The sequence below is a fragment of the Hippoglossus stenolepis genome, chromosome 20 (genome assembly GCF_022539355.2).
Source record: "Hippoglossus stenolepis isolate QCI-W04-F060 chromosome 20, HSTE1.2, whole genome shotgun sequence".
NCBI lineage: Eukaryota > Metazoa > Chordata > Actinopteri > Pleuronectiformes > Pleuronectidae > Hippoglossus > Hippoglossus stenolepis.
This window is the reverse complement of record NC_061502.1, coordinates 11,465,442-11,478,632: the sequence shown is the minus strand read 5'-3', so window position 1 is coordinate 11,478,632 and position 13,191 is coordinate 11,465,442. Positions and strand designations below refer to the sequence as shown.

At 42.9% G+C, this 13,191-nt stretch overlaps 1 protein-coding gene across 2 annotated transcripts; it reads right to left on the bottom strand.

Annotated features, from left to right (window-relative positions):
• Positions 1-7,609: 7,609 nt before the first annotated feature.
• Positions 7,610-12,985, bottom strand: zc3h14 (zinc finger CCCH-type containing 14). Of its 2 annotated transcripts, none has more exons than XM_035144582.2 (17): positions 12,829-12,985; positions 12,469-12,511; positions 12,265-12,379; positions 12,116-12,156; positions 11,234-11,393; positions 10,811-11,126; positions 10,520-10,695; positions 10,181-10,281; positions 9,915-10,073; positions 9,668-9,745; positions 9,334-9,499; positions 9,036-9,241; positions 8,791-8,929; positions 8,545-8,684; positions 8,333-8,415; positions 8,130-8,236; positions 7,610-7,849 (listed from the first exon to the last, which is right to left on the bottom strand). In XM_035144582.2, exons 1-17 carry the CDS (start codon positions 12,862-12,864, stop codon positions 7,846-7,848), a joined length of 2,070 nt encoding a protein of 689 aa, XP_035000473.1. In that variant the 5' UTR covers positions 12,865-12,985; the 3' UTR covers positions 7,610-7,845. The 2 variants fall into 2 exon arrangements, with proteins under 2 accessions (XP_035000473.1, XP_035000474.1); XM_035144583.2 differs by having other exon boundaries at positions 10,520-10,692.
• Between the last annotated feature and the right edge of the window lie 206 nt (positions 12,986-13,191).

Here is a 13,191-nt window from a genome sequence, read left to right as displayed (position 1 = left end):
AGACGTGTAAAGTCCAGTAAGAAGCTGACTTTTGTTTTTGCATCATAAACAGTATTATGTTGATATGATCTTATATACAACTGAACTATTGGATGACTTTTTAAACTTATTCTTGACCAATATCTGGATATTTGTCTTGGAGCTGAAATAATAATCGTTAGATGCTATAGGCATAGTATCTGATTGACTGAAAATGTCAGCTGTAAATATATCCTGTAAATAGCAAGTGTGGCCTCCTGTGAATTTCCCTCCTTGCAAAATAGTCGTATTAAACTCTTTAAGTTAAGTGGTCTTGAATTGTTCTTTGTTTGAAGTTACTTAAACATAACAGACCTTGAAGCCACTGAACTCATTCCAAAATCTTTATATTAATTTAGATATGTATGAATTTGGTCCACAAACAATAATTTTTTCAGTCCATAATTCTAGATCGTGATGGAAAGACAATCATGGATCAAGATTTTAATTCCATCAGCTATTGTAATTGACACAGGATTCAGTAAGTCTGATTAAAACGATCACATCTCTAATCCAAGGATGACGGCGTGGATGAGCACACCATCAGTGTATGAAAGTTAAACAAGGGAGGAAGTGACAGTGAGTGATGGGAACCTTACATGTTAAACATCTATACTGGTCTCTAGCACTGGTTTATTATTTGAATGGACATAAACACACACAACTCCTTGTATATCGGCGATGAACAAATGATGACAACAGGTTGTAACTTGGCCACATTGAATCAAATTAAACATTATTATCAAATCACAAATAAAAGTTTCTTTCAGGACATGAGTATAAGTGTAGAGTGGTTGTAGTAGGTGGTGTCCTTCAGGTGGAGGCGCTGTAGCAGCAGCAGAACTGCAGGTTAGTGCAGGTTTAGTTGGAACAAGAAGATGAAGCAGCAGAGAAGAAGCTGATGTACACATGTGATGTTAGTGTGTGTTGCTGAGTGTAAAAAGACTGAGTCTCGTTGTATTACTCAAGCTGCACTACAGCGTCTATTCACAGGCGCGATCCCACTACTGAGCGGCACGGGGGCTTTGACCTGCTCCGTGTCCGGCCTGGGCCGATGCACCCCTCCTTAGGCGACCTGGAGGTCCCGGGCTCCCCCGGGAGAACCATATCGATACCGAACTTAGTGCGGACACCCGCTCGACATAGTCCGCTGCAGCTCAGAGCTCCTGAGCTCAAACGATCCTCCAGCCTCAGACTCCCGGTAGCTTGGATTACAGGCGCGCGCCACCGCACCCGACGAGGAGATCACACACTCACAGAGCTTTGAAGGGGACTGACGTCACGTCATTACGGAGCACTGCTGCGGCCTCTGGTGGCGCGAAATAAAACTGCAGCTGTAGTTAGGAAGATGATCGATCACTGACAAAGAGACACCATGTTATTGATCCATTCTGATCATAGATCAGCAGATTCATCTTGTTTGTTCTGATCAAACACTGATGTAAATTTAAAAGTCACTCAAGGTGAACAAGAGTCACAACTACAAACAAACAAAACAATACAAATACATGTTTATGGATCAGTTGTTCAAATCCAGGATATTTTCCATCACATTCATCAACTGAGGTTGATTTGTTCTTCAACTGACTGTGAACATTACACAACACGAACACATAAACACACAGACAGACAAACTTCATTGACACTAAAACCTGAAATAATAACAAAGTTTTAATATGATAATCAAAAACGCATTATCAGATGAAATATTTACTTCTTAGAAATAAGCAATAATATTAATAATAATATTCTAAAACTCTGTAATCTGTCAAGATAAGATTTAGACTACTGAATAGGAGACATAAAAAGCCACTGGTTATAACATAGCCACCCGTCTAACATTTACTAATATTTTTATTTGATTGACCAACAAAGAACCGTATGGCAAATCCAGTGAGGAATATTTTTGCCTTAATAGAAAACAACAACAGTGAAATAATCATTCAACCTCTAAGATTGAGTCATGTATGTGAACATATGAAGTCAAGTTATCACAATGGTCCTGTGTGTTTTCAAATTCCTTTAAATCAACAATGGACAGAAAACTTGTAATGGAAGAAACAAAACACTGTAGTATTTTCCTGATAAAATCCAGGAGATTTTATTACCTAAGACTTTGTAAGTGATAAACCTAATGCCTGAGTTTGATCAATCTCTATTCAGTCTGCTCCAGATTTTTGTTTGATTGTTGATTGTTTTGTGTTATAAGTTTACAGTTCACTCAGACTTTCTAATAACTAAAAGTAGTTCACATGAGTCACGTGGGTGATCAGGTAAACGACTCAGAGGACAGTATCGTCAACATTACAGAGATCACAGAGCTCATAGCTGACTGCAGTTAGTGCCAAACAAGTACATACAATGACGACAGACTGACACAATATCATCACTGACACCGATTGAGGTGAATAGAATAGTGTGTTCATGATTAACTCAACAGGAAGCGGTTTAAGGGTTTAATCTGTATATTTATAGTTTGTCTCCCCCTGTAGGACATAAGTATAACTGTAGAGAGGAGTGTAAAAAGACTGCAGCGGGTCACGGCAGCACCCGCTGCTCGTTGAGGGCAGTAACTGCAGAACGATACGTGCTTTCACGTCAGAGTCTCCAAAACACCAGAAAAGTCTCTAATAACACCAGAAAAAGTCGCTCGATTTGTCGCTCGTCGCTTTAGACAAAAAAATTCGCCAAGAGGATTTGGAAAGTCGCCAGATTTAGCGAGAAAGTCGCCAAGTTGGCAACACTGCTCACACACTCAGAGATTTGAATGGGACTGACGTCACGTCATCACGGAGCACTGCAGCGGCCTCTCGGGGCGCGAAATAAAACTGCAGCTGCAGTTAGGAAGATGATCGATTACTGATAAAGAGACACCATGTTATTGATCCAATCTGATCATAAATGAGCAGATTGATCTTGTTTGTTCTGATCAAACACTGATGAAACTTTAAAAGTCACTCAAGATGAAAAGAATCACAACCATTAACAAACAAAAAAATAAATGTTTATGGATCAGTTGTTCAAATCCAGGATATTTTCCATCACCTTCTTTAGCTGAGGTTGATTTGTTCTTCAACTAACTGTAGACATTACCCAACATAAACCTGAAATAATAACAAAGTACTAATATGAGAATCAAAAACTATAACATCAGAGGAAGAGGGACTGCTTTGAGTCCACTGACTGGAGTGTTCTGCATCAACCACACAGCGAGGACATAGAGGGGGTCACACACTGCATTACTGATTGCCTGAACGTCTGCATTAAAGTTGTTGTTCCCACCAAAACTGTGCATTGCTTCCTCAACAACAAGCCCTGGATTACCAGTAACATCAGAGACCTTCTTAACAAGAAAAAGATGGAGACAGGGCAGAGCTGAAGTGCATTCAGAGGGAACTCAAGGTCTGAGAGAGGTAAAGACGTCTTACAGGAGAAAAGTGGAAAAGAATCTGCAGGACAACAACATGAAGGGGGTCTGGGAAGATATGACAACCATCACGGGGTGCAAAAAGAAGAACAGCAGCACATTAGATGGAGATGTTGTGAGAGCAAACCCGTTCAACCACTTCTTCAACAAGTTTGATAGCCCTGCCGCTCCTCCTGCTGCTATAAGGAACATCCCAGTGAGCTGAATAACTTCCGACCAGTTGCACTAACATCTCACATTATGAAGACCTTGGAGCTACTTTTGCTCGATCTCCTTCGACCCCAGGTCCACCACGCAGTCGACCCACTGCAGTTTGCTTACCAGGAGAAAGTGGGTGTAGAAGACGCCATTATCTTTCTGCTAGAGAGGGCCTACTCTTACATGGACAAAGGGAGCGGCGCTGTAAGGATTAGGTTTTTTTTATTTTTCCAGCACCTTCAATACAATCCAGCCCCTCCTACTGAGAGACAAGCTGACAAAGATGAGGGTGGACTCACACCTGCTAGCCTGGATTACTGACTGACCACCTCACAGGGAGACCACAGCATGTCAATCTGAGGGACTGCATCTCTGAGACTGTGGTCAGTACCTGCGCACCGCAGGGGACTGTACTGTCTCCTGTCTTGTTGACCCTCGACACCTCAGAGTTCAAAAACAGACGAATCCGAGTCAAACAATCACATGACATGTAACTGGACATTTTGAAACAAGCTTAAATTAATAAACTACTTTCCAGAAAATCCAACTCTGAAAGTATAGTTTATAATTGTAGTGTTGTGGGAGCAGACTGCAGATCAGTCACATCAGTTCAACTGTTTACACATCACATAGTCAGGAAGGAGTTAACTCTGGTCAAACATGAAAATGCTGCAAACAGTTATTGGTCAATCAATCATAAAAACATCTACTATAATTAGTGGAGGCCTCTGTGTGTGTGTGTGTTGCCGCATTAAATACCTGAAACACTGATAGAGGTGAATTGAGAATTGTGTTTATGGGGAACCTGTTTAATCTGTGTCGTTGTAGTTTGACATGAGTATAAGTGTAGAGAGATGTTGTTGTAGTAGGTGGTATCCTCCAGGTGGAGGCACTGTAGCACCATCAGAACTGCAGGTTAGTGCAGGTTTAGTTGGAACAAGAAGATGAAGCAGCAGAGATGAAGCTGTTGTGTGATGTAAACATGTGATGTTAGTGTGTGTGTGTGTTGCTGAGTGTAAAAAGACTGAGTCTCGTTGTATTACTCAAGCTGCACTACAGCGTCTATTCACAGGCGCGATCCCACTACTGAGCGGCACGGGGGCTTTGACCTGCTCCGTGTCCGGCCTGGGCCGATGCACCCCTCCTTAGGCGACCTGGAGGTCCCGGGCTCCCCCGGGAGAACCATATCGATACCGAGCTTAGTGCGGACACCCGCTCGACATAGTCCGCTGCAGCTCAGAGCTCCTGAGTTCAAACGATCCTCCAGCCTCAGACTCCCGGTAGCTTGGATTACAGGCGCGCGCCACCGCACCCGACGAGGAGATCACACACTCACAGAGCTTTGAAGGGGACTGACGTCACGTCATCATGGAGCACTGCGGTGGGCTCTAGTGGCGGAAATAATACTGCTGCTAAAGTGAAGAAGATGATTGATCACTGATAGATATTTTTTTCTAACATGATCCTGGTGATTTTAAAACCTTTGAATTTGTAAACTCACCTTTAATTTTTAACTGAAATATACGAATCCGAGTCAAACAATCACATGACATGTAACTCTGGACACTTTGAAACAAGCTTAAATGAATAAACTACTTTCCTGAAAATCAAATTCTAAAGTATCGTTTATAATTGTAGTGTTGTGGGAGCAGACTGCAGATCAGTCACATCAGTTCAACTGTTTTCACATCACACAGTCAGGAATGATTTAACTCTGGTACAACATCGAAATCCTGCAAATACTTGTTGATCAATAAATCACAAAAACATCTACTATAATTAGTGGAGGCCTCAGTGTGTGTGTGTGTGTTCTTTTATTTGAACAGCTGCTGCTTTAAATATCTTTAAAGGTATGTTTCACCCAAAAATGCAAATTCACTTACTATCTACTTACCACTATACCGATGGAGGGGTGGGGGAAGTGTTTGAGTCCACAAAACACTTTTGGAGTTTCAGGGGTAAACAGTGTTGCAGCCAAATCCAAAACAATTGAAGTAACTGGTGACCACTTCTTCAAACGTAAAAAAAAAACAGAAAAAGACACAAAATGCCTCCATACTGCTCCTGTGGTGTCATCCAAGTGTCCGTAAGCCATGACAGGCAAACTCGACTCGAAATGGCTTCATTTACACCAAGTTTTAGCCCTAATTGTCCGCATTGATCCACATGCGAACACGGCTCCAGAGGACGATATCAGAGGACATTTAGACTAAAAACATGTTTCAAGTTGAATTTGAATGTCAGGGCTGACAGACCCTTTAACACTGATACAGGTGAATGGGAAAGTGTGTTCACGAGTAACTGAACAGAAATCTGTTCAATGTATGTAGTTTTAGTTTGTCTCCCCATGCAGTATAAGTATAAAGAGTAGTTGCTGTAGTAGGTGGTGTCCTCCAGGTGGAGGCGCTGTAGCAGCAGCAGAACTGCAGGTTAGTGCAGGTTTAGTTGGAACAAGAAGATGAAGCAGCAGAGATGAAGCTGTTGTGTGATGTAAACATGTGATGTTAGTGTGTGTGTGTTGTGTGCTGCTGAGTGTAAAAAGACTGAGTCTCGCTGTATTACTCAGGCTGCACTACAGCGTCTATTCACAGGCGCGATCCCACTACTGAGCGGCACGGGGGCTTTGACCTGCTCCGTGTCCGGCCTGGGCCGATGCACCCCTCCTTAGGCGACCTGGAGGTCCCGGGCTCCCCCGGGAGAACCATATCGATACCGAACTTAGTGCGGACACCCGCTCGACATAGTCCGCTGCAGCTCAGAGCTCCTGAGCTCAAACGATCCTCCAGCCTCAGACTCCCGGTAGCTTGGATTACAGGCGCGCGCCACCGCACCCGACGAGGAGATCACACACTCACAGAGCTTTGAATGGCACCGACGTCACGTCATCGCGGGGCACTGCAGCGGCCTCTAGTGGCGGGAAATAAAACTACAGCAACTGCAGTGAGGAAGATGATCGATCACTGATCGACATATTTGAGTTGAGGGGAACTGCAACAACCATGATCATAATCACGAATCAATGGTTCTACTCTTGCACTGTTTTATACACCTTGCTGTCCAAAAGACACAGTTAACATTAATAAATTGTGATGGTTTAACGGTGATTTTGAGCAACATCTGTTCTAATCCTTTTTTTTTTCAAATACACTTACATGTACTGTACCACTATTTAACAGGCTATGTTAGTCTCATGCACAACTTCGTACAGCTTCAGTTATGTATCTCTAAAGCTGTATTTATATTTGGCTTCAATACTCTGCCTCGGTTACTTGTGTCTTTCAATCATCTCATACTTAAAATATTTGTATTGTCAGTATCTTCATTAGTATATACTTCTTGGCAGTGACATTTGTAGTAGTTTTGGGGACTTGACTTTCATCTCACTGCAGTGAACTCATTCTTGACTCATTTTGAACTTTTATTATTGTCACGCTCTTGTGTTTGACTGTTGTTTGCTACCGGATGCCTACATTTCCCTCGGGATCAATAAAGTATGTATGTATGTATCTATCTTTAATTTTACATTTTAGAAGAATGAATCAATGACAGAATACAACTGCTGTGTTTCAGGTCTCGTAATCTCTTCCAAAGTATAACTGGATGTGTTGACAGATTAAAAAACAAATGACTTCACAGTTTAAGTCACTTGGACAGTATATTCATTCAAATAGTTTCATCAGTGCAGTAGGTTCTCTTATGGTTTCTCAGTGGGCAACACCTGCCTTATCTTTTCAATGGGGAAAGTAAATAAAATCTATGAGCTGACTCGAAGAAAATATATCACACAAGCAGCTTTTAAATTTGATTTTAGATAGAAAATTCATTGAATTTTATGTTTGTGCTTTATCATCTGCTATTTCAACTAGTAATACTAACAATAACCATAATTAAAGATCATCTGTCAGTGGTGAACCTCCCTTTGAACCAAACTTGTATGATCATTAGACAAATGACACAAGATAAATATTCAGTGTGGAGCAATTTAATGTTTTTAGATCATCAGCAAAAATCTGACTGGTCATCTTACAAAACACTTTCTTACAAACAAGTTCAAACAATCCAATAAAATAAGATAAAACAAAACGAAACAAGGCCAAGAGAGAGCAACAAGAATGATGAGTCATAGACACAGATCCAGAACATCTTCCACAGCTTCATATCTTCCTGATCATGGGTTAGGGTTAGGGTTCTGCCCGACTTAATTAGCTGCGAGGGAGAGAAAGACAGAAAACTTTTAGTGGTGCATCAAAATATGAATGACTACTTTTATTACTGTAATTCTATACTTGAATAATAAGGCATTACAATTTGCATGAGAAATTTTACATGACTTACGTCAGTTTCCTTGTTTTAAATAATTCATTGGTTGAAACCTTATACGTTAGCTGAGCTTAATACTTTGGATGGAATTCCATGATGCAGAAGAATTTATACTGATCTAAACTACAAGCTCCGGCCATATGGACTTATACAATGTGAGTTTAACCTGCTCTGTGCTTTTGTCCACTTCAGGGCGTGTCTTGGAGGCACAGATGTGTTCGGGTGGTAGAAGGTACATCCAACTCGTTTACACTTGGCTGCAAAGCGGCAAGGCTGCAGGAAAGAGTGAGAAAATTCAGAATTGCTAAGAATTGAAACATCCATTTATTTATTTTTAAATATAAACAACTGCACTTAGGAATGCTTTACCTTGGGATGATAAAACGGGCAGTCCATCTTCTTGCAGTCTGGGAAGAAGCGACACACGCTCGTGGTTTGCACTGGCTGCACAGCTGGGAACACACACAGAGTCCAGTTAGAGAAGCAGCCGGACGTTCTACAAACTGCATGTGACTGCAAAACTAAAGCTAACATCTGATTTATAATGGTGCCTGGTGGTGACATAATGAAAGTTTGAGTACCTGGCTTTGGCGGAGGAGCAGCTTGGCCTCTGCGGCTCACATGAGTGAAGGGACAGTCTGGCTTTGTGCACCTGCCATCGTATTTACAATTAGGGTGGACGAAGAGGCATTTTTCCCCAAACCTGCAGCTGGGAAACGTTCTTCAGGGACAAAAAGAGACAAAAAAAAACCCATGAAGAATGAGTCAGAATGAGAAGGGAAAAAAGCCAATTATCACCTTTTCAGATTATTAACAGGATCACTCACTTGCACTGTGTTGTCGGGTGATGGTACGGACACTCATCTCCACTTTTACACACCGGCCAGAACTTGCAACGCTCCGGGACTTTCTGTTTCTTTAAAGGGACAGCATCCTCGTCCACCATCTCAACCTCCATAACATCATCTATCAAAAGAAGAAGTGTTTTGAAAAGTGCAATTCAAATTAAGTCTCTCATAATCATTGGATTGCCATATTAAAATACATTTATATTTCTAACGAGACCACACACCCTCTGATGTGGTGATCACTCCTTGTAGTCTGTGAAGGATGCTGACTTTAGGCTCCCTGTTGACGTGAATGGTCGCCTCAGTGACTTTTTTGGGAGGATTCCCTTCATCCATTTCCATTTCACAGTCTGCTAGATTCCCCAGCGGACTTGGTACTCCGTCTAAGGTCACAATGAACTTAGGGCTGGAGGAGTCACCCCTCTCCTTACTAAAATAAAAGAGAGGACAAAATAAAATATCTGACAATTCAGACACAGATTTTGGTAGCATACTCTAATGCGTGTTTGTGTGTGTGTGTACCTGGCCTGGACAGTGCGTGGTAAAGCAGAATGCACTTCCCCTTTGACCGGAAGATGCTGCAGAGTTGTGGTCTGAGATTCTTCCAGTTTAGGTCGACTCATTATGAAGGAGCGAGTATCGAATGGCTTTGCATCACTGCCGGCAGCCACCTCCACACCTAGAGGCACTGCACAAAATGCAGACACAACACAGTGTAATGCATCACTGGAGAAAATCCATTAGAACATGTCCTGAGACATTAATTATTAACAACTACTTTTAAATGTTCTAATTTGAGTTAAAAATGATAAGAAACTGTTATGGCAGCCCTTTTGCAAAAAAAAATAAAACTCACCGTAGTGGCTCTGCTCTCTTGCAACATTGGTCTGTGCCAAGTCCAGCTGGAGGCGTGAAGCTAAAGATCTTGTTGGAACTGGAGGGAAAATGTTTCAGGAAAAAAGATAAAACAGCACAAAAAATAAGAATAAGACCAGATGTTGCTCAAAATCACCATAAAACCATCACAATTTATCAAAGTTAACTGTGTCCTTTGGACAAGGTGTATAAAGCAGTGCTCACTAAACAGCACCCAGTATGTCTACCTGGTGTTCTTGAAGGAGGCAGCGCAGCAGAGGAGTAGGTTGGCACCCTGGGAGCAACACTGTGGAGGTGATCCTGAACCAGCTGGATGGCTGCCGACATCTCCTCGCTGCTGGCCAAGCGGGTGCGAGGCGCCACAGGAACAGTTTGCCTCTGTGGTACTGTGTGGGAGGAGAAAGGTCAATGTCAGGAAGCGGTAATGACAACTGAGATAAACGGCCGGGACACACAATGTTCCTGACCAGGTGTCTGGCAGTGGGGGACATACTTGTGGGGTAGGCTGTGGTTTTAGTGATAGAGTCTTGGGCCTCAGAGATGGCCTTCAGTATCAGATTCCTGTTGGCTTGCTTGCCAGGAGGGAGAGTGGGTCTGAAATAACAGTGAAGAATGTGAAGCACATGAGTGAAGAAAGCAGGATAGTGTTGGAGCACAGAAAGGTTATGATCACCTCAAGAAAAACAGGTACACATCTACTGCAGTGTAAAATAACATCAGCTTCACGGATTCCAACCGGATGCAAGTCCCAAGGATATATCACATTTACGAAATCACCATGCTTGGTTGATTTAGTTATATAGTGCAGACCAAATACAGTTGAGAATCATACTTGCGCTCTGGTTTGGAGGGCAGAGACACTCTACTGGACATGCCTCTTCCTCCGTAGCTTGGCTCCTCCTCCTCCACATCATCATCATCATCATCACTGTCCTCATCTGCTGCTCTGTTCACTCGCACCACTGAACTCGCCACTGGCGCCTTACGCTTCCGTGACAACTCCTCCTGCTGAACAACCAATAATAATATGAATCTTTGCCGAACACCTGTCTGAAATTTTCTAAAAAGAAAGGGAAAATATCTGAGTGAAGACGGCTGACTATGCTCTGACTGAATCACATACCTTACTGGATCTGGAGGATCTGCTGCTTCTGCTGTCCTGCTGCCTGCTGTGAGAGGATCCTTCTGAGGACCTAAATGTGTCTGCAGAGCTAACTAATGAAAATTTGCTGTGACCCGCTCTGTAGATTTCAGCTGTTGGTCTACTAGCTGCACCACGTGTCCGACCATGGTTGGAGCCTATTTCTACGGGGTCGTCAGCAATGAGGTCATCATCCATCTCCGGTTTGATATCGATAACGGCCTCCGAGGGGACCGGCTCGATGAGGGGTTTAACAGCGGAGGTAAGTCGAGAAGAAGTCCTCTCCAAGGCCCCCCTCCTAAACACAAACAGATACATGTTAGTAGTTTTCATTGACAAAATCTGCCGTGTAGGCCAAGCATGAAAACAAACACATCCTAGCTTTGATAAATTCACATTTAGCACCTGCTTTCGTGGGCAGAACTCGATACACTTGCTTCCGTCCTATCCGAGTGAGAGCTGGACACTGTCAAGAACTTCAGCTCATCCGTCCTGAGGTCTTCGCTTACAAATAACTGGCTCTTCCCAGCCACAGAGCTGCCATCGGACTGGAGCGATGGAGGCTCTACAACAAACATGCAGGCAATCAGGAGAAGAAAACATGAGTAACAGGGAACATCCAAGGCCACATATTCTCATACAAGAGGCTCCGTTCAGACCCGATATATACATCAGCCCTGAGAGATCCGATAACAATTGGGCAGCGGTGAGTTCGTCGGTTATTAAAATATGTCCTGAATGTGCCTACTTTGATCATTTGCGATGGGATCTCACGGCCCTGCTCTATATGCAAATAATCATGTACGTCGTCTGCGACGATGAAGTTACATTGTTTTCACTCAGGCAGAGCATAGAGATGTGTCCAATGCCATGGTGTGTGTGTATGAAGTGGAGTCAGGAGGGGGCTGAATGAGTCAATGCTGAGTGTAGAACTACTATGAAAAAATATGTATGTGGTTATCAGTGTTTTTATTCTGGCCGCGAGCATAAAAATATGTTTGTTTTGATTGTGAAAGAGGAAGTCAGCTGAGCAGGTGATCCTTTATATGAGGACAAGAACACATTTGCAACCCCAAAGTGAAAAGACTGTGGCCCACGTGCATCCATCTCCGAATGTGGTCTGAGTGATCAGATCTCGAGATGCATTGAGGACACATCTGCATGCGTTCAGACCTGAACTCAGCACTTGTGATGAGTTCACTCAGGGTGGATGCCAACGCCTCAACAGGTTTATAGATACGTTTCCCTTCAGCAAATCTTGAATGCGTCAAACAGAGACTGACTTACCGACTGCAACTGATCGCAATTTCTCCAGGACGCCGTGCAGCCTGAAAGAAACCAACAAGTCCATGACATGGCAAAAGATAGAGCATAACTTGGTACAAAGAAGTGCATGCTCTTCGTAAATAAAACGCGGAAGTGTCTGTGATCGTTACCAGGCTGTGAACTTAATCGTGTTGTTCCCAAGGAAAAGGGAGAGATCGTCAGCCATCTGCTCAGAGGTCTTCTTGTTTGCCACCATCACCATGATGTAGTCAGGAAGCTCTTCGTCTGAATGAGTGAAGACAACAAACTCATGAAGCATGAAACCACGCGGCTGTGGACTCCGACAGCAACACACACACACGTTGTTCACTTACCAATATATGCACCGAGCTCTTGAAGCTTCCCCTTGATGGCAGCCTGCAAAAGACGGGGAGAGACTTTACAGGGCAGAATCACTACGTTGTGAGAGTTACGTAGGTTACAGCGAGTCCTGTACCGTCACGGGACTTTATTAATAATAATGACAAAAGCTGCTGGCACGTGTGCACAGCTCCACTCGGACTTAACTGAGGTGTTTCGAAACCTGTTTTGCTCGACCTCGTTACCATTCCGCTCGACCCACACGCTAAGCTAGCATGCTAACGTTAGCAGCGAGCCGCAGTGGAAGGCTAACGTTCCAAAGCACCAGTGCGTCCGCGTCAAATAACTCACGCGCACTCCACTGTGGTACTCACTCTTATCTTCTTGCTGATCTCGGTCCCGATTTCCATCTTTGTCCTTTTATTCAAGCCAAAAAGTCATAAAAACGAGGAACTGTTTTCTTTTAACTGCACCGCTTCTAGCTAGGAAGGAGTGTGACGTCGAACAACGTGACTAATGATGGCAACCGAAGAGGGACAAAACTCAAACCAACGAATTGTATTAAATGTGCGGGGAATGTTTTAATACATCTTTCAATTCAGTAGTTTTGTGTGGATTTGAAATGTATAGAAAATATAAATGAACACTTGGTTAAATAAATACATGATTGAAGTTTGAAAGAGTTATTTTTATATTTAAATATATACATTTATATTTTCATCATTAATTGATATTAA

Coding starts and splice junctions, on each gene's coding strand:
- zc3h14 (XM_035144582.2), bottom strand. CDS start 12,864: ATGGAAATCGGGACCGAGATCAGCAAGAAGATAAGA. Junction 12,380..12,468: donor AGAGCTCGGTGCATATATTG/GTAAGTGAACAA, acceptor TCACTCATTCAG/ACGAAGAGCTTCCTGACTAC. Junction 10,696..10,810: donor GATCCTCCAGATCCAGTAAG/GTATGTGATTCA, acceptor TTGGTTGTTCAG/CAGGAGGAGTTGTCACGGAA.